Genomic DNA, 18,083 nt, shown 5'->3' on the forward strand with positions numbered 1-18,083 from the left:
TGTGTGTCTGCAGCAGAGCTAGCAGCAGCGGTTAGCCACTAGCATCTAGACGACACAGAGAGGTGTAGCGAGCTAGCAGGTTAGCATCGCAGCTAATCATGGTGAATGTAAAGAAGCGGAAAGGTCGAGTCGTGATTGACTCTGACTCTGAGGACAGTGCTAGCGACGATAACTTAGATCAGGTAGGTGCTAGTTTATTTATTATTTGTGTTAAAACAGATATCTAATTTAAGTTGTGAGCAGTTTGAGGTGAAGCTAATGTATGCTAATGCTAGCTAGCTGTGGTTTGCCTCGCTTGAACAAGCTGAGCAAAGTGGGCTGTCTTTATTTACAGCTTCTGTCCTCAGCACACATTCCCAAGAGACACAGATTCCCCACGTGTTTCTGTAAGATATAAGGAAAGCGTGAGTGTCTTATAGCATCAGCTAGCTAAGTTATGCTAACGTTAAGGGTGCATTCCGAGAGATGCAGACATGGGGCCTTTTACTGGTTTGGAGTAGTAAGCTGCTTGACAACGTGCCGTGCACTTGTTGTTGTGGGGGGGTTGTTTGTTTGTTGGCTAGCTTTCAGACTGAACGAGAACGGGACATGTTTGTTTGCACACACTGTGGAGCTGTAGTGGAGCTGCACTTGAATTAGCCAGAAGAACCTTATCTGCCAGATGACGTCAGAGGCGCAGAGCTGTAGGTCTATTTCGGTGTTGTTGTCAAACAAGCTCTGGCAAAGCTGACCGAGGAGCTATCATGTCAGTCTGCAGAGCTGTACAGGACTGTACAGTGATCCACCAGTAAACATACCATGTGCATTACCTGACAGTAGCACTACCAAACAGTTGATGTCCAGACACATGTAGTGAGAAACATGACCAGAAGAGTGAAAGCAAACCGAAAGAGAGAAGTTCAGTTTTGTTTCCTTGGTTGCACAAATTATCAATAGTTTTTTTGTTTGTGTCAAGAAAGCAATGCAGATCAAATGTTTGCAGTATTGAATACATCATCTCTCTCCAAGTATTGATTTTGATATTCAAACTTTGCTAATACATAGTACTGATCCAATCCAAGACTGAAAAACCTCAATGCTTGGAAGTCATTCGAGTATTTTTGATGTAGGTAACATGAGCCACTACAAACTGAGTCAACAGCCTGGCAAGCTGACTGAGGAGCTATCATGTCAGTCTGCAGAGCTGTACAGGACTGTACAGTGATCCACCAGTAAACATACCATGTGCATTACCTGACAGTAGCACTACCAAACAGTTGATGTCCAGACACATGTAGTGAGAAACATGACCAGAAGAGTGAAAGCAAACCGAAAGAGAGAAGTTCAGTTTCGTTTCCTTGGTTTGCACAATTCATCAATAGTTTTTTTGTGTGTCAAGACAGCAATGCAGATCCAAATGTTTGCAGTATTGAATACATCGTCTCTCCCCGGGATCGATTTTAATACTTCAACTTTGCTAATACATAGTTCTGATCCGATCCAAGACTGCAAAACCTCAATGCTTGGAAGTCGTTAGAGTATTTTTGATGTAGGTGACATGAGCCACTACAAACTGAGTCAACAGCCTGGCAAGCTGACTGAGGAGCTATCATGTCAGTCTGAATAGATGTACAGGACTGTACAGTGATCACCAGTAAACCCCCCATGTGCATTACCTGACAGTACACTACCAAACAGTTGATGCACCAGAAACATGTAGTGAGAAACAGATGAGTTGAGGGAAGTTGAGTTTTGTTTCCTTGGTTGCACAAATCACAACAGTGTTTTTTCTCGTTTTTGACACTTCAACTTTGCTAATACATAGTACTGATCCGATCCAAGACTGCAAACCTCAATGCTTGGAAGTCATTAGAGTATTTTTGATGTAGGTAACATGAGGCCAGGGATTTCGGTGGCACTATAAACTCAGTCAACAGCCTGTTGTGACTGATGGCAGAAATACTGTACACTATAATATAATGACACAGACAAATGTGTATGGTAATGTGAATTGATCACATCAGTAACGGTGCATCCCTGCTTTGAGGTCATCTCTACGGACTACAACTTTTCCACATTCTTACAGCAGAGAAGTAATTCAGCTATTAGTATTATAGCACAAACATGTTCAGGGTTGTGTTATGTAGCTGCACATTACTGCTTCAGGGTATGATATTGCTCAGATGTGTTCAGGACCTGTTAAACCTGCAGTAGGCTGAATGCTTTTGGCATCATTGGGCATAAATTCCATAATAACCTTTCAGCATTTTGTAATTCAAGTGCTCTGAGAGAAAACTAGACTTCTGCACCTCCTCACGGCTCTGTTTTCAGACTTTAAAAAAATCTAGCCCGTGACGGAAGGCTTTGGCTAATCACAGGTCATTTCAGAGAGAGAGAGCGTTCCTATTGGCTGTTCATTCAACGGTCAATCACTCACAAACTCCGATCAAACGTCAAACTAGGGAGCGCTGATCAAATGTTAATTAATATTCTGTTGCTGTAATGACTATTTCTCGCCTCAGTTGTTTTCAGAAACATCTTGTAGTGCACCGTTTAGCTGTAAAATGAGAAAGTTTGCTCCGGCATGGTGGGCGGTGCTTGGTATTTCCTCAACTGATCTCAACATGGCTGCTGGATCACAAACTTTCTCACTGTCAGGATATATTGACCATTTTAAAAGAATAACTTTTTAAAATAATATTTGCTCCATTGCTATCCCGCTGCACCTTTTAAGAGAACAAGTATCTTGAGTCAAAGTTCTGCATAAATCCAGTTGAGACAAACTGCGGCTCACTCCTGCCATCAGATTGTGTTTTGACGACCACTTGTGACCGGACTTTGCTTCTTTGCTCACATGTTATTTTACCTGTGGGAAAGTGACCGCTGCTAAACAAAAATACATATTTGCTCCTGCCCACTCAGCTAGTTGTCAGTAAGCTTTCAAATGCTTGTTTTAGCAAATCAACTGTGTTTGGAGGGTCTTTCGTGCTATATGCATATTATAAAGTTGAGTAGTCCGTCCTTAAATATAATCACGGGCCATGTGCATCTCACCTCTGAATGTGGCTTGAAAAGTTGGTTTGGGTTCATTTACACCTGTATTTAGAGATGTCCACAAGTACAAGCACTTCACTTGCAGGATGCATTTTCCCGCTTTTTCTTGTGCTCTTCCCACTTTTTGGTGCTCTTTCTTAACCACATCACTGTTGTTCTCATTTTCAGGAGCTCTTGTCCTTGGCAAAGAGGAAGAGGGTTGATTCAGGTGATCAGGATGAGCCGGTCAGCAAACCTGCAGCTTCTACAGACTCCGAGACGTCCGATAGTGATGATGAGGTATGGCACTCGTAGTATTCGCTCTAAAATATGTCACTTTTCACATTAGGACATGACAAAATGTTGGATAGTTACAGCTATTTGATAACCCAAACGGAACTTTTCACTCCTCTTGTCTAGTGGACTGTGGGTGGCACCAAAGGCAAAAAGAAGGTTAAACCAGGGAAAGGGTCCGAGAAGAAGAACGCTACAAAGAAGAAGGTTAATAAAGCGACGGCGTCTGGCAGCTCAAATGGAGACAGCTCAGCTGAGAGCTCCGCACCAGAGGAGGGTACGTCTTCACTTTTAATGGGCAAAATATGCTCTGTGCTCAACAAGCAAGCACACTTCATTTCTGTGTGTAAAACCACAAACCATGTATGATAAGAAACGAGGAACTTGTTTTGGTGGTAGTTGTACAGATGTGAACTAACAGCTCAGCAAACTGACACACACACACACACACACACACATGTCCTCAGGTTAATGGCATCTTACATAAAGTGGCGAGACCTATTATGAACTGTAGATTACACATATCAGCAGGGTGTCATGTCCACGGGTATCAGGTGGCTGAGATTAGGTGACTCACTCCCTCATCCCCTTTATCCGAGCTGGCACACAGTGTAGCATCGTAAACTGTTGTTTGTTTATTTGTGTTACATCGTCTTGCTATACACTGGGCCCACATGGTTATGGAAAACCTGGAAAAGTCTTTGAAAAAAAAAAAAAAATGTTCTGGAAATCTGGTCAAAACCAAATACAAGTATCCAAGATGTATGGATGTCCTCGACCATAGACATTCTTAATCGACAAATATTTTGCTGACTAATCGATTAGTTTATTTAATCGACAGATCTGTGAAACTGAGTTTCTCCACAAAGAATCACACTAAAGCACCACTTTAAAACTTGTGTTTACCAGAGATGTGCTCATAAGTTCCTTGGAAATAAGTCATTTAGCATGAAAAAAGTATTTAAAAAATGGCTAATCGACTAAAGAAATCTTAGTCGACTAAGACCAAAAAGACCAATTAATCGACTAAGAGAGGGCAGAAAAAATAGCGTCATCATAGACTCTCCTTAATTGCTTTCATTTAATTTTAACAAAATAACAAAGTCAACAAACTGTAAAGTATAAGTAGCTCTGAAAAATATTTAATATTTATTTTGTCCTTTTATATCGGTGCCTTATCATTTTAGTCATGTTGAAGAAAAGCTGTTATTGCCACTTGGTGATATTTAGCCATCGTAACCATCACAAGTTGCTGTTAGGCTGCATTCATTATCTAGTCTAGAGTAGTTCAATGTCACTTTTATTTCAGCCACTCGCTACCTTTTTAAAATGCATGTCTCACTGCCAAGAGTTGTACATAAATCTTTGAAGAGACATATGAAAACAGAGCAGACTCATCCTTTAAAATGAAGGAGTAGAATTTGTTCATACTTAATGTAGCCAATAACAACCAGGACATCCCTACCTGGTAGAGTCGTGTTTGTGTTACTGAACTCTGGATGAGAACTGAACTCAGCTGAATGATTGCTGTTTGTGCCAATGATTTTTATCAGGCGAGGTGTCTGACTCCGAGAGCAACAGCTCGTCTTCCAGCTCCGACTCGGACTCTTCCGAAGACGAGGTGTTCAGGGACGGTTACGACGACGACTTGATGGGAGACGCGGAGGACAGAGCTCGCCTGGAGCAAATGACGGAGAAGGAGAGAGAGCAAGAGCTGTTCAACAGAATTGAGAAGAGAGAGGTGCTAAAGAGACGGTGAGTGGGGATGAATGTTAAATTTATTTGAAAAGAGCACTGGTTCTGCTTTTTCTCAAAAATTTTCCTGATTTCTCAACAACATTATTGCAATAAAAGTGAGAAATCATTCAAGAAGGCAGATTCTGGCATTTCAACATTGCTGAGTGTTGTTTGTGATGTTTGTTTTGACAGTTTTGAAATCAAGAAGAAGCTGAAGACGGCAAAGAAGAAGGAGAAAGAGGAGAAGAAAAAGAAGCAGGAGGAAGAACAAGAAAAGAGGAAGCTATCTCAGGTTCAAGACACACAAGTGGTGAGTCATTTTTAACATTATAAACAATATTATATGGTAAATTATAAAGCGCTTTTCTAGTCTGCCATACAAGGTGCCAACCTGACCATCAGGATCTAATCTAAATACTCATTCATACACCGATGGCTCAGCCTTCGGGAGCAATTTGGGGTTAAGTGTCTTGCTCAAGGACAGTTCGACATGTGACCAGAGGAGCCAGGGATCGAACCACCGACCTTCCAATTTGTGGAACCTCTGTGGCTCAGAGGTAGAGCAGTCTTTAAGTCTGATTGTAATGTCCAACCCCTCTTTAGGTCATGTCACACAACAAGGAGAGACGATCCAAACGTGACGAAAAACTTGACAAAAAGTCCCAGGCCATGGAGGAGCTCAAAGCTGAACGTGAGAAGAAGAAAAACAAAACAGGTTGGTGTGATTTTTAACTTCTTTGTGACGTGATTATTGTGACAATTCAGTCGGTTCCAAAAGCTTAGCGTTTCTTCTCTTTGGTGAGCAGCGGAGCTGCTGGCCAAACGTCAGCCCCTGAAGACGAGCGAGGTTTACTCTGACGACGAGGAGGAAGAGGAGGAAGACGATGACAAGTCATCAGTCAAAAGTGACCGGAGTTCCCGCTCATCGTCTTATGATGATGACGAGTAAGTTTTATTCTGCTCCTGCTGTTTTTAATCAATACACACTTTTCTCTTGATTTCAAGTAACATCTTGACTGTTTTGCTAACAGAAAAGAAGATACTCCACCGAAGTCGCAGCCTGTTTCATTACCAGATGAGCTCAACAGGGTCCGCCTGTCCAGACACAAGCTGGAGCGCTGGTGCCACATGCCCTTCTTTGCTAAGACCGTGACCGGCTGCTTTGTGAGGATAGGGATCGGGAACAGCAGCAGTAAACCAGTTTACAGGGTAAGTTTTGGACATTGGACAGCAATGTGCTCTTTTATAAAGGTGATAGTGAAGATCCGGGACTCTTTAGAAAAAGATTTAGTTAAATAAAATCTGATTTGTGAAGTTTTGATTTAATTTTAGTCCTCTCCTTGTTGTTGAAAGGTTGCTGAAATTGTGGATGTGGTTGAGACGGCGAAGGTTTACCAACTTGGAACAACGCGAACAAACAAGGGATTACAATTAAGGTGGGTACACAATTACAGATACTTCGTTGGTAACCACAAATCCGGACCTTCTCTTCTGTTGTTTCCTGCTTACCAAAAATGTGACTTTTTGATTGTATATCGTCCTCAGGCATGGCGGTGACACGCGGGTGTTCAGGCTTGAGTTTGTATCAAATCAGGAGTTTATGGAAAGCGAGTTCATGAAGTGGAAAGAGGCGGTAAGTGTATTTTGAAACAGCAAAATATGTCATCTGCAACATCAGTTTAAGTAGAAACTCCTTCAAGAGACACACGAGGAGCCGTCTGTTCAGGCTGTGAAGAAAGATTGTACGAGTTCAGGGTTTTGGGTTTTGATTATTTTGTCTTTTCCAGATGGTCGTTGCTGGAATGCAAGTACCGACTCTCGACGAAATCACCAAAAAAGAGCAGTCCATCAAAGAAGCTCTGAACTACAAGTTCAATGACAAAGACATTGAGGATGTGAGTCTGCTTCTCTACACGTTACTTGATTTCTCTGGTGTCGTGCATTATGCAATGGAACTAAAATATTTTTTGTTTTAACTCGCCACAGATTGTTAAAGAAAAGGACCGATTCCGAAAAGCACCACCAAATTACGCCATGAAGAAAACGCAGTTACTCAAAGATAAGGTGAAGAAAATGACTTGTTTTTGTGTTTTTGCTGACGGATACTGTCATAGATTCGTCCAATAATGTGTAGTGACCCTAAATCTATCACCAGTTTGTGGCTCTTGCTTACTCATTTGTATTTGTTGTGATTGAAGGCCATGGCAGAAGAGATTGGAGATAGTGACAAAGTGAAAGCGATCCAAGATGAGCTGAACGAACTCGAGGAGAGGGCAGAAGCACTTGACAGACAGAGGACCAAGAGCATCTCTGCCATCAGGTACATGAGCTACTGTTACACATGTTTTTATGTCTATCTGCAGTAACTCCTGGCTTCAGACACATGGTTGTAAACTACTGAAAACATGTCTTTATTGCTGCAAAAAGCTCACCTAAAATGTGTCTTCCTTTCACTGGTTGAAAATCATTTCAGATTGCTGGGAAGGAAATTATGGAAATTACAACTTTTTGTTTAAAAATGATGTCCACAATATCTCCCATATTCAAACAATACAATGCAAACAACCTCAGGATTGGTTCATGTCATATTTTGGACTTAACACAATGACATTTTGTTTTGGAGCTGATTGTTTTTGATTCTATTTGTCATCCAGCTACATCAATCAGAGGAACAGAAGCTGGAACATTGTTGAATCTGAGAAAGCTCTTGTGGTGAGTGTCCACTTCACCTTCTTGTTTGACTGGAATGATTTTTAATATTAGAGGGGAACTTTGATACACCCTGTACTTTTTTTTCCCCCTGTGTTTTTGTGACTAAGAGACTAACAATTGTTGAAATTTGTCCAATATTGAGCGAGAGTGTTGCAGACGGCAGCCGCTAAACTGGCTGTAATTAGTTATGTTACATGCTGTGCGAAGGCTTCGGAGCGTGTCGAGTAATCAATCCAGGAAGTTTTCTGTAAAGTGCGTATGGAGGCTTGTATCGGTTTAGACCAATGACATCATTGAAGACGCCCAAAGCCGAAACACAGCTGAGAAATTATTGCTCCTGGATAAAAAACAAATGAAGTCTCCCCTCCATCATTTTCCTATAGTTATACAGACACATTCGCTGCCCTCTGCCCGGTTACACCACTGCCTCACATCTGTAATATATAGGTGGTTTTGTGTGCACATGAAGCCCAGCTGAAGCCTCGTGAAATAAACCCTTTTGCGAACCAATTTGTATCTAACAACATTATGGAAAGGACCCTACAGAGAAATTAAACCTTTTTCTTACCTTTCTCTTAATCCGGTTTGTTTGTTATTGAGGCTAACCAAGTCTCTCTCAAGGAGAAGTCTCGTTCTGAAAGCTTGCTAGAGGTGACTTGTTGCCGGAAGACAATTTTGGAAACTTGAGTGAGAGTTGGAGAGGGGAGTGCCGGTGTTGTTGGTTTGTTTTGTTGCAGTACAGAAAGCCTAGCTTAGTGTTATCTAAAAGATTTTCAATGTCATGGCTAAATGTCTTGCTGATTTCGACAATGTGGATGAGGCCTAGCTGTCCTGCGAGATTTCAGAACGAGACTTGGCTCAAGTCAGTGGCAAAAAAGTGAATGTAAAATGACGGGACGGAGTTGTTCAATATGATTATATTGCAGCCCGTTTAGCGCCTTCATGCTGTTTCCCTTTAAGGCTGGGATGATAAAAAATAAGTAGGAATTGATTAAGTGCAACAAAATCATTGATTATTGTACATATTGTTGCTTTTATAATTTAAATGGAAACTGTGTTTTAAAATATAAGGTTTTGATATGGTATGAATATGGAAGCGCTTGAAAATTGATTTGTTAAACACATTCATGTTGCATCCTGTTCACATCCTGTAGTTTCTGTTTGCTCTGAATGGGGTGTGACACAACAAGTACGACAAAAATGTTACTAAAGGACAGGAAGGGAAGGTTCCTTCTTTACAGATTGATTGTGTTTTGTGAAAACAGTAGTAGTAGTAACAGTAGTCTCTATTGGTATTTACTACCCACCAAGACCTTGAAACGCCGCCTCTCTTAAGATGTTTTCCTGATGTGGCAGCACTTAGTGTGACCGTGTTCAGTCATGCTGCGGTTCACTTAAGGGAGCTCACAGCAGTGTATGTGAGGAGACGAGAGTTCTGTGTATTTCATACTAAGGTGGTCCGAGCTATACTGCTGTTAAAATAACCCACTTTATTTGCTTATTTGTTTTCTCACAGGCTGAAGGACAAAAAAATGCCAAAAACCAACAAATGGATCCTTTCACACGAAGACAGTGCAAACCCACCATGGTGTCTAATGTAAGATTCTTATCATTATTTTAATAATTATGTACAAAGTAAGTAATAAACACTGCTGAATCTAATTTTGTTAATCTGTCAACCTGCTCATTTGGTTCGTTCTGCAGGCCAGAGACCCGTCAGTCCACGCAGCTATTCTTGCTCACTTGAACCAGAAGTACGGCTCTGGGTCGGAACTCGATGCTAACACTGACATAAACAAACTGGTAAGCAGGACAATAACTAAGATACACTCCCAGTGCTTTCACATAGTATATGTTTGGAGAGTGAACTCTGAGGTGTTCACTTCTTTCACTTGTTAAAAGAGGTGCAAACAATGCCAACATCCTGATTATGGTCCTGTTCCAATACAAACATGAAGCTGCATGCTTGTTGCACCATTTCCAGAAGATAGACTCTGTTATATTTTTTTGAAAGAGTAAGGCTGCATTCACACTCGATTAAGCTTTGTGTTGATTCGCCGCAGGGTTTTGCAGCAGTGTGAGAGAGTCACTTTAATGGCCCATTAATTGTGACAATTAAAGTCTTTTGTTCCCTCGTGGCTGGGTTGTATAACTCTGGATCGCTGGTTACGTTGGTCACCGCAGCGTGATGTCAGGTTGTGTTTCTCCAAAAGTTCCTTCTGTTTCTACTTTTCCGCAGCAGGCCACTGCGTTTTTCCCAGAACCCAAACGCAGACGTTTTTAATGGCTTTAGGGACAACAAGACATTTTAGTCTTCTAGTTCATCTAGTTTTTTAGCCTCAGCAGATATGATAAAACTTTAATATCAGTGATTATGTGCTTATAATGCATTTTAAACAGAGACACATTTTTTCTGATTTGATGTAAAGTGAATGCCAAGTAGAGAATATCTTTCTACTTTTGCAGAAGGAAATAATCTTTTATTTAAAGTATCTAAATGTCTAATCTTACCTCTGTTTGTTATATTATAGGGTCAACTAAACTCAAAGGACAAAGATGGCCCCAAGCCAAACACTGACCTCTCAGAGGACTTGTTTAAAGTTCATGATTTCGACGTCAAGATTGACCTTCAGGTTCCCAATGCAGGTGAGGTCATTTTTCCCCATTTTCATTATTTTATTTGTTCATATTTTACTAGGGGTTACTCGGGGATATGATTTGCGATATAAGAGGGAATGATGATTTTTACAAAAACCTATTAAAATGATTATGGTGTGATTTTTGTGGAGATCTGTACCAAACAAAGATGTTTTCTTAAAGGACCAGTGAGTAACTTTTAGGGGGATCTATTAGCAGAAATGGAATATAATGTTTTTGTAATGTTTTCATTAGTGTATAATCACCTGAAACTAAGAATCCTGTTTTCGTTAGCTTAGAATGAGCCCTTCATACCTACATACAGAGCGGGTCCTCTTCACCAAGTCATCCATGTTGCTCTGCCGTGTTTCTACAGTAGCCCAGAACGGACAAACCAAACTCTGACTCTAGAGAGAGACTTTTGCATTTTCAAGTTACCTGAAGGCCACCGTAGTTCTCCGACACGCTTGTGAAACTGCGGTAACGTGAGCTGCAGAGTGCAAAAGCCGTGGTACCGCCAGTAGCCGACTGACTACCGTTGCTCCTAAAGTAGTGTTATTATGGTAAGGATGGCCTCTGAGCCGGGCGAACGGTGTTACCACGGTTTTGCACTTGGCGGCTCACGTAACCACAGTCTTAGAAAGGGAGGAGTGAGCTGAGGGGTACTCAATAGATTGCAGTCTGCAACCACACCACTAGATGTCGCCAAATCCTACACACTGTTCCTTTAAGTCTGTAGAATATGATGTGTAGGTCACAACATCTCTGCAGCATGCATTATTTAATTTAAATGGTACATTTAAATTGGCTTTTAACAAATATTGCACCTTCTTCAATTTGAAAATTTTTAGGTGGCCATATTGCGTTTTTGATATAATTTCGATTCATTGTGCAGCCCTATACTTTACTTATCTATAGTACAAAGGTGGTTGTTAATGTCAACCGCAGCACTTTAGAAACAAAGCGTATTGATATCGCTCTTTTGTTCTGCAGAGGCAAAGTCTTTGTCCGTGAGCTCCAACGCGCTGCCGGTGAAGGACGGCGCTCCCCGCCGGTCCCTCAACCTGGAAGACTACAAGAAGAGGAGGGGGCTGATCTGATGTGGTAGTCCATCATTCAGTAACCACATTGCATGTGTAATTGGCTGTGCAAGAGAGAGAGTGTGTGTGTGTGTGTGTGTGTGTGGTTGAGAGAGTGAATGTGTGGATGAGTGTGGGTGTGTGTGAATGACTCCCAGAGGACGTGTGTTTGAATGTTAGTACAACAGACTGTTTATCCGAACACAGAGGAAATACTGATTGGGCAAAGACAACATTTTTCTCTAAAGGATCTCTCTCGGAAGATGTCCAGATATTTGTTGTTTTGTTATTTTTGCATTATCACACACAAACTTGTATATTGAGTTGTGTTTTTTTTATGTATTTAACTTCTTTCCTCCCGCTGTTTTGGATCTTCTGGAGTCTTTTTTTGTCTTTTTTTTTCTAAAAGGACACGGCGCTTGTGGATTATTACCTTGAACAAGGACACTATCTTAGAAGACTTAGATTGTTGAGGTATTTTGAAATTACTGGACTGGATATCTAAAGGAGCCGACCAGCTTGTCCTCACCAACAATGAATTACTGTTGTAAATCTTCCCCCCCCACCATCCCTACATGTGTGATCATCTGCCCCTTGCAGTCCATCCGGGATTTTAACAGCCTCATGTTTTTTTTTGCGAAGTGTAGATGATCACCACTCGATCGTCACGCCGGCCCTCCGTGACAAATGTGAAAAGTTGAGTCCGTGTCAACTGGACATTTATCACTTTTTAAGTCTTTGAAACGACCCGATTTAAGAGGAACCCTTTTCTATGACTGGCCTAGTTATAAAAGTGTTGCTTAATTTCTGTTATCTCTTTGTTGGTTGTTCATGGAATAACTCCCCTGCCCTTAACTCCCAGAGCAGATTCTACGTGTTATCGATTGTGTCCATAGTTCCTGTATTGATGTGGCATGCCATGTAAATATGCATTTTGGAGTGAGTGCGGAAAAAATAAAGAGGCACTGTTTCATAACGTCTGTGTCAGTTTGTCTGTTTTCTAATCTAAAGGGGAGACGAAGCAAGCATCATTATGTAGTTAAAATATTTTTGATACAAGTACAGGTGCATTATCAATAATATATCATTACCACATTTTTTCTTTTATAATTATTAATTTCTTATGTTTTATTTTTCAGTTTCAGTATTTGCTTTAAAAACAAAAAAGAAATGTTGATACACGTTGGTATTGAATTGTAAAATAAGCATTTCGCTAATAAAAATAAATCTTTAAAAAAAAAAAAATCCACTGAAAACAATGTAGCTTGAACTTTTTTAAAGGGGTTGCTTTACTCCTATTCAATTTTAAGTAAGTACTTTTGCTTCTAAAATAGCAGTAGGTAAACGATATTATTACACAAAGTCTTGTACTCCTTCCACTGTTAAATTACGTATTGTAATTTTGCAATGTATTATTTATTGATCTGAAAAATTGTCCGAAAAAAAAGTCTGAAAAAAACTATCTGAAAAATGTCTGAAAAAAAAGTCTGGAAAAAAATATCTGAAAAATGTCTGAAAAAAAATATCTGAAAAAATGTCCGGAAAAAAAGATCTGAAAAAAAGTCTGAAAAAATGTCCAAATAAAAAGTTGGACAAAAAAAGTCTGAAAAAAATATCTCAAAAATTGTCCGAAAAGGAAAGTCTCAAAAAAGTCTGAAAAGAAATGTCTGAAAAATGCCTGAAAAAAAAGTCTGAAAAATTGTCCGAAAAGAAATGTCTGAAAAAAAAGTCTGAAAAATTGTCCGAAAAGAAAAGTCTGAAAGAAAATATCTGAAAAAATGTTGGACAAAAAAAGTCTGAAGAAATGTCCAAATAAAAAGTTTGAAAAAAAATATTTGAAAAATGTCTGAAAAAAAATATCTGAAAAAATGTTGGACAAAAAAAGTCTGAAAAAAAATATCTGAAAAAATGTTGGACAAAGAAAGTCTGAAAAAAGATATCTGAAAAATTGTCCGAAAAAAAAGTCTGAAAAAAAAGATCTGAAAAAAATCTGAAAAAAAGACTGAAAAATATCTGAAAAAATGTTGGACAAAAAAAGTCTGAAAAAAGATATCTGAAAAACTGTCCGAAAAGAAAAGTCTGAAAAAAGATGCCTGAAAAATTGTCCGAAAAAAAAGTCTGAAAAAAAAATCTGAAAAAAAAGATGTGAAAAATGTCTGAAAAAAAGTCTGAAAAGAAATATCTGAAAAAATGTCCGGAAAAAAATATCTGAAAAAAAGTCTGAAAAAATGTCCAAATAAAAAGTCTGAAAAATAAATCTGAAAAAAAAGATGTGAAAAATGTCTGAAAAAAAGTCTGAAAAGAAATATCTGAAAAAATGTCCGGAAAAAAATATCTGAAAAAAAGTCTGAAAAAATTTCCAAATAAAAAGTTTGAAAAAAATATCTGAAAAAAATGTCCGAAAAAAAATATCTGAAAAAATGTCTCAAAAAAGTCTGAAAAGAAATATCTGAAAAATGTCTGAAAAGAAATATCTGAAAAATGTCTGAAAAAAAAATGTGAAAAAATGTCTGAAAAGAAATATCTGAAAAAAAATATCTGAAAAATGCCTGAAAAAAAGTCTGAAAAAAAAGTCTGAAAAATTGTCCGAAAAGAAAAGTCTGAAAAAAAATATCCGAAAAAATATCTGAAAAAATGTTGGACAAAAAAAGTCTGAAAAAAAATATCTGAAAAATGCCTGAAAAAAGAATATCTGAAAAATGTCTGTAAAAAGAGTCTGAAAAAAAATCTGAAAAAAATATCGGAAAAATTTCTGAAAAAAATGTCCGAAAAAAAGTCTGAAAAATGTCCGAAAAAAAGTCGAAAAAAAAAAATCTGAAAAATTGTCCGAAAAAAAAGTCTGAAAAAAAAATCTGAAAAATGTCTGAAAAAAAATATCTGAAAAAAAGTCTGAAAAAAAAGTCTGAAAAAAAAAATCTGAAAAATGTCTGAAAAAAATATCTGAAAAAAAGTCTGAAAAAAAAAATCTGAAAAAAGTCTGAAAAAATAAATCTGAAAAAAAGTCTGAAAAAAAAATCTGAAAAAAGTCTGAAAAAAAATATCTGAAAAAAAAGTCTAAAAAAAAATATCTGAAAAATTGTCCCAAAAAAAAGTCTGAAAAAAAATATCTGAAAAATTGTCCGAAAAGAAAAGTCTGAAAAAAAAATATCTGAAAAAAAAGTCTAAAAAAAAATATCTGAAAAATTGTCCGAAAAAAAAGTCTGAAAAAAATATCTGAAAAAAATCTGAAAAAAGACTGAAAAAAAATATCTGAAAAATATCTGAAAAAATGTTGGACAAAAAAAGTCTGAAAAAAAAGATCTGAAAAAATGTTCGAAAAAAATATCTGAAAAAAAAGTCTAAAAAAAGATATCTGAAAAAGTGTCCCAAAAAAAAGTCTGAAAAAAAGATCTGAAAAAAAGACTGAAAAAAAAAGATCTGAAAAATATCTGAAAAAATGTCGGACAAAAAAAGTCTGAAAAAAATATCCGAAAAATTGTCCGAAAAGAAAAGTCTGAAAAAAAATATCTGAAAAATGCCTGAAAAAAAAAATCTGAAAAATGTCTGGAAAAAAAGTCTGAAAAAAATCTGAAAAAAAATATCGGAAAAATTGTCCGAAAAAAAATCTGAAAAAGTCTGAAAAAACATATCTGAAAAATGTCTGAAAAAAATGTCTGAAAAATGCCTGAAAAAAAGTCTGAAAAAAAAATGTGAAAAAATGTCTGAAAAAAAAGACTGAAAAAAAGATCTGAAAAATGTCTGAAAAAAATGTCTGAAAAAATGTCTGAAAAAAAATCTGAAGAATTTCTTAAAGAAAAGTCTGAAAAAATGTCCTAAAAAAAATCAGATATTATATTATATTATATTATATGATATTATATTATATCATATTATATTATATTCATAGCTCATAGGAGTATACAAACCAGCAGGAAGTGGGTGATGTGCATTGTAAAGCTCATTGGTTGATTTTTAATCAGGCTTCTGTGGAGTCGCTCTTGTTTTGGGGTCCTTGCTCGCAGCGCTTCCTGCTCCACGTATTGAGCAGATCACCAATATCATCCTCTCTGACAGATAATGACATTTAACCGTGTTTATCCAAACTTCACCTCTAATTCATGCTCCCCTGTTAAACCCCGGCGGTAGCCAGCTGACAGGAGACATTGAGGACATTTAGGACGTCTTTTAAACGGTACGTTCAGAGTCTCTGTCCTCTCTAGCAGCCTGTTAGCAGGTTAGCTTCAGCAGTGATGGAGTTTATCCTGATCTCACTGTGTTTACTTTATGATACTGTAATCCCTGAGCTGCTGACAACTCCTGTAATAACTCCTTTATAGTCATGTATGTGTACCAGAAACAATGCAGTGTTGTTATAATACCTAACTAGCCAGCTTTGGCTCTGTTGAGTTATTGAGTTATTGATCTAGCATGCTAGCTGTGCAGAAATTGTGCAGTCAATTATATCTGACAGGTTATAGCTCAGTCCTTTTTACCTGCTGACATTCCTTTAAAGGACCATAAAATACAGTTTTCATCGCCAAAAAGTGATTGCAGCTCCTACCTTGTGACTGAAATGTCTGTCTCAAAATGGTTTGATCTCAAATGAGGATTATATCTGACAGATTAAAGCCCACTCAGTCCTTTTTACTGGCTGAAATTCCTTTAAAGGACCATTACAACCCATAAAATACAGTTTTTACCTGCCAAAAACTGATTGCAGCTCCTACCTTGTAATTGAAATGTTTTTTCTGTCTCAAAATGAGGATGATCCTTCATGAGGATGATATCAAAACGGTCTGCAGGACAGATAATAATGCACACAGTGCACTTTCATAGACTAAGCTACTGGAGTTACCCAACACTATACTCATTTTTAACAGTCGTGTATCACAGCTGTTACCCTGCACTATATTCAGTTTTAAAAGTTTCTTCATCTCCTTGTATTTTTATATCTGGTATATTTTTTTGTACTTTGCACTACTAACTTTTTTACTTCCTTTTTACTAACATGTTTTGAACTATGGAACTGTGATGCTGGAAACTTGAATTTTAGCATGATTATAGCCCACTCAGTCCTTTTTACCTGCTGAAATTTCTTTAAAGGAACATAAAATACAGATTTCACCTGCCAAAAACTGATTGCAGCTCCTACCTTGTGATTGAAATGTTTTTTTCTGTCTCAAAATGGTTTGATTTCATTCATGAGGATTATATCTGACAGATTATAGCCCACTCAAGCCTTTTTAATTGATGAAATTCCTTTAAAGGACCTTTACAACCCATAAAATACAGTTTTTACCTGCCAAAACTGATTGCAGCTCCTACCTGGTGACTGGAAGGTTTTTCTGTCTCAGAATGGTTTGATTTCATTCATGAGGATTATATCTGACAGATTAAAGCCCACTCAATCCTTTTTACCTGCTGAAATTCCTTTAAAGGACCATTACAACCCATAAAATACAGTTTTTACCTGCCAAATAACTGATTGCAGCTCCTACCTTGTGATTGAAATGTTTTTTCTGTCTCACTTTTCTGAACCTGTAGGCCACCACTGCCCGTAGTTATACTGTTAAAAGAAAAAAAACAAATTTGTTTGGGGAGCCCTTATGGCACATTTTCAAATGATTTTGAAATTACAATCTGTTGTTTTTTTATCCTTTAGGGGGGCAAGTGTGTTATTACCTGTTTAATATGTTAAAAGTCAAATCATAGCATGTTGGAAGCTGTTTGGGACTTAGCAAAAAGGCCCATTTCATCCTCAATTTGTGCTGTTATGTTTCTGCCGTTAGGATACAAAATGTCTTGGTTTACTGACTTCGCTGGGAAAGCTGAAGACTTCCTGAATAAAGTGGACCAGGGAGCTGCCACTGCTCTGACCAATAACCAGGAGAGAACATCCTCCTTTTCGTCATCCTATGAAGAAGAATCAGTTGTCAAACCTGAATACAACATTGCAGGTTACCAGACCCGCCCAGCTGTGACACATCATTCCTATGCATCCTCTGAAGATGCACCGAGCTTCGTCTCTGCAGCAGCCGGGAACATTAAGAGATCCAGTTCTACCCTGCTGGTTGGCACCGCCAACGTGGCCAGTATCCCCTCTGGTTCTGGCAGCAGTCCCCCCAACTCTGCCAAGACCTCATCTGGCTTTGTGAGGCGCAAAAAGAGCGAGCAGGATGTGGACGATGACATGCTCTTTGACTTTCTGAACAGCTCGGACCCTCCAGTCAACAACAGGATGGATTCAAGAAGGGAACATGTGAAAGTGTCAGTTCCGGTCACTGAGGCCCAAAACCCATCACCTCCTCCTTCCACCACGCCTCATACCATCCCCTCGGCCCCGTCGACGCCACCCTCAACCCGAGGTGTATCCAGGGCCTCAAGCATGAGCTCACTGTCGGCTCACAGCATGAAAACATCAGAGGAGAGCTCTGCTAGAGAACAAAGCCATGGTAGGATCAATAATACCCTACATATTACACATGTCATTTTCAGTCAGTGTTTTAAAGTGTTCGCTTTCCTTATTCATAAAGGAGTAGAAATACCAAGAATATTACTCTGGTAATAGTAAAATGTAGCTATGCGTTTGGTATCTGTAATTGTATTTAGTTTGTAATACACTAGATCTAAAGT

General features: G+C 38.4%; 2 protein-coding genes across 3 annotated transcripts in view; both read left to right on the forward strand.

Annotated features, from left to right (window-relative positions):
• Positions 1-18,083, forward strand: part of rtf1 (RTF1 homolog, Paf1/RNA polymerase II complex component) — a 27,311-nt gene continuing 9,228 nt past the window's right edge. The window contains exons 1-18 of one of the 2 annotated variants that reach the window (XR_005203690.1): positions 1-182; positions 3,202-3,312; positions 3,433-3,583; positions 4,860-5,061; positions 5,236-5,353; positions 5,647-5,758; positions 5,850-5,988; positions 6,075-6,252; positions 6,397-6,479; positions 6,589-6,676; positions 6,831-6,938; positions 7,030-7,107; positions 7,242-7,363; positions 7,698-7,755; positions 9,272-9,352; positions 9,460-9,558; positions 10,287-10,401; positions 11,386-11,577. Coding sequence is in view for 1 of the 2 variants with exons in the window: in XM_037747362.1 (XP_037603290.1) it covers positions 99-182; positions 3,202-3,312; positions 3,433-3,583; positions 4,860-5,061; positions 5,236-5,353; positions 5,647-5,758; positions 5,850-5,988; positions 6,075-6,252; positions 6,397-6,479; positions 6,589-6,676; positions 6,831-6,938; positions 7,030-7,107; positions 7,242-7,363; positions 7,698-7,755; positions 9,272-9,352; positions 9,460-9,558; positions 10,287-10,401; positions 11,386-11,492 (2,034 nt within the window). In the remaining variant the exon portion in view is untranslated. Of the gene's footprint in view, positions 183-3,201; positions 3,313-3,432; positions 3,584-4,859; positions 5,062-5,235; positions 5,354-5,646; positions 5,759-5,849; positions 5,989-6,074; positions 6,253-6,396; positions 6,480-6,588; positions 6,677-6,830; positions 6,939-7,029; positions 7,108-7,241; positions 7,364-7,697; positions 7,756-9,271; positions 9,353-9,459; positions 9,559-10,286; positions 10,402-11,385; positions 12,448-18,083 lie in introns of those variants that run through there. The other variant, XM_037747362.1, reaches the window with a different exon arrangement.
• Positions 15,444-18,083, forward strand: part of golga5 (golgin A5) — a 7,615-nt gene continuing 4,975 nt past the window's right edge. Inside the window, exons 1-2 of the mRNA XM_037747361.1 lie at positions 15,444-15,642; positions 17,240-17,902. Coding sequence (XP_037603289.1) covers positions 17,248-17,902 — 655 coding nt within the window. The 5' untranslated portion in view covers positions 15,444-15,642; positions 17,240-17,247. The remainder of the gene's footprint in view (positions 15,643-17,239; positions 17,903-18,083) is intronic.

This window comes from Sebastes umbrosus, chromosome 16 (assembly GCF_015220745.1).
Source record: "Sebastes umbrosus isolate fSebUmb1 chromosome 16, fSebUmb1.pri, whole genome shotgun sequence".
Classification (NCBI taxonomy): Eukaryota; Metazoa; Chordata; class Actinopteri; order Perciformes; family Sebastidae; genus Sebastes; species Sebastes umbrosus.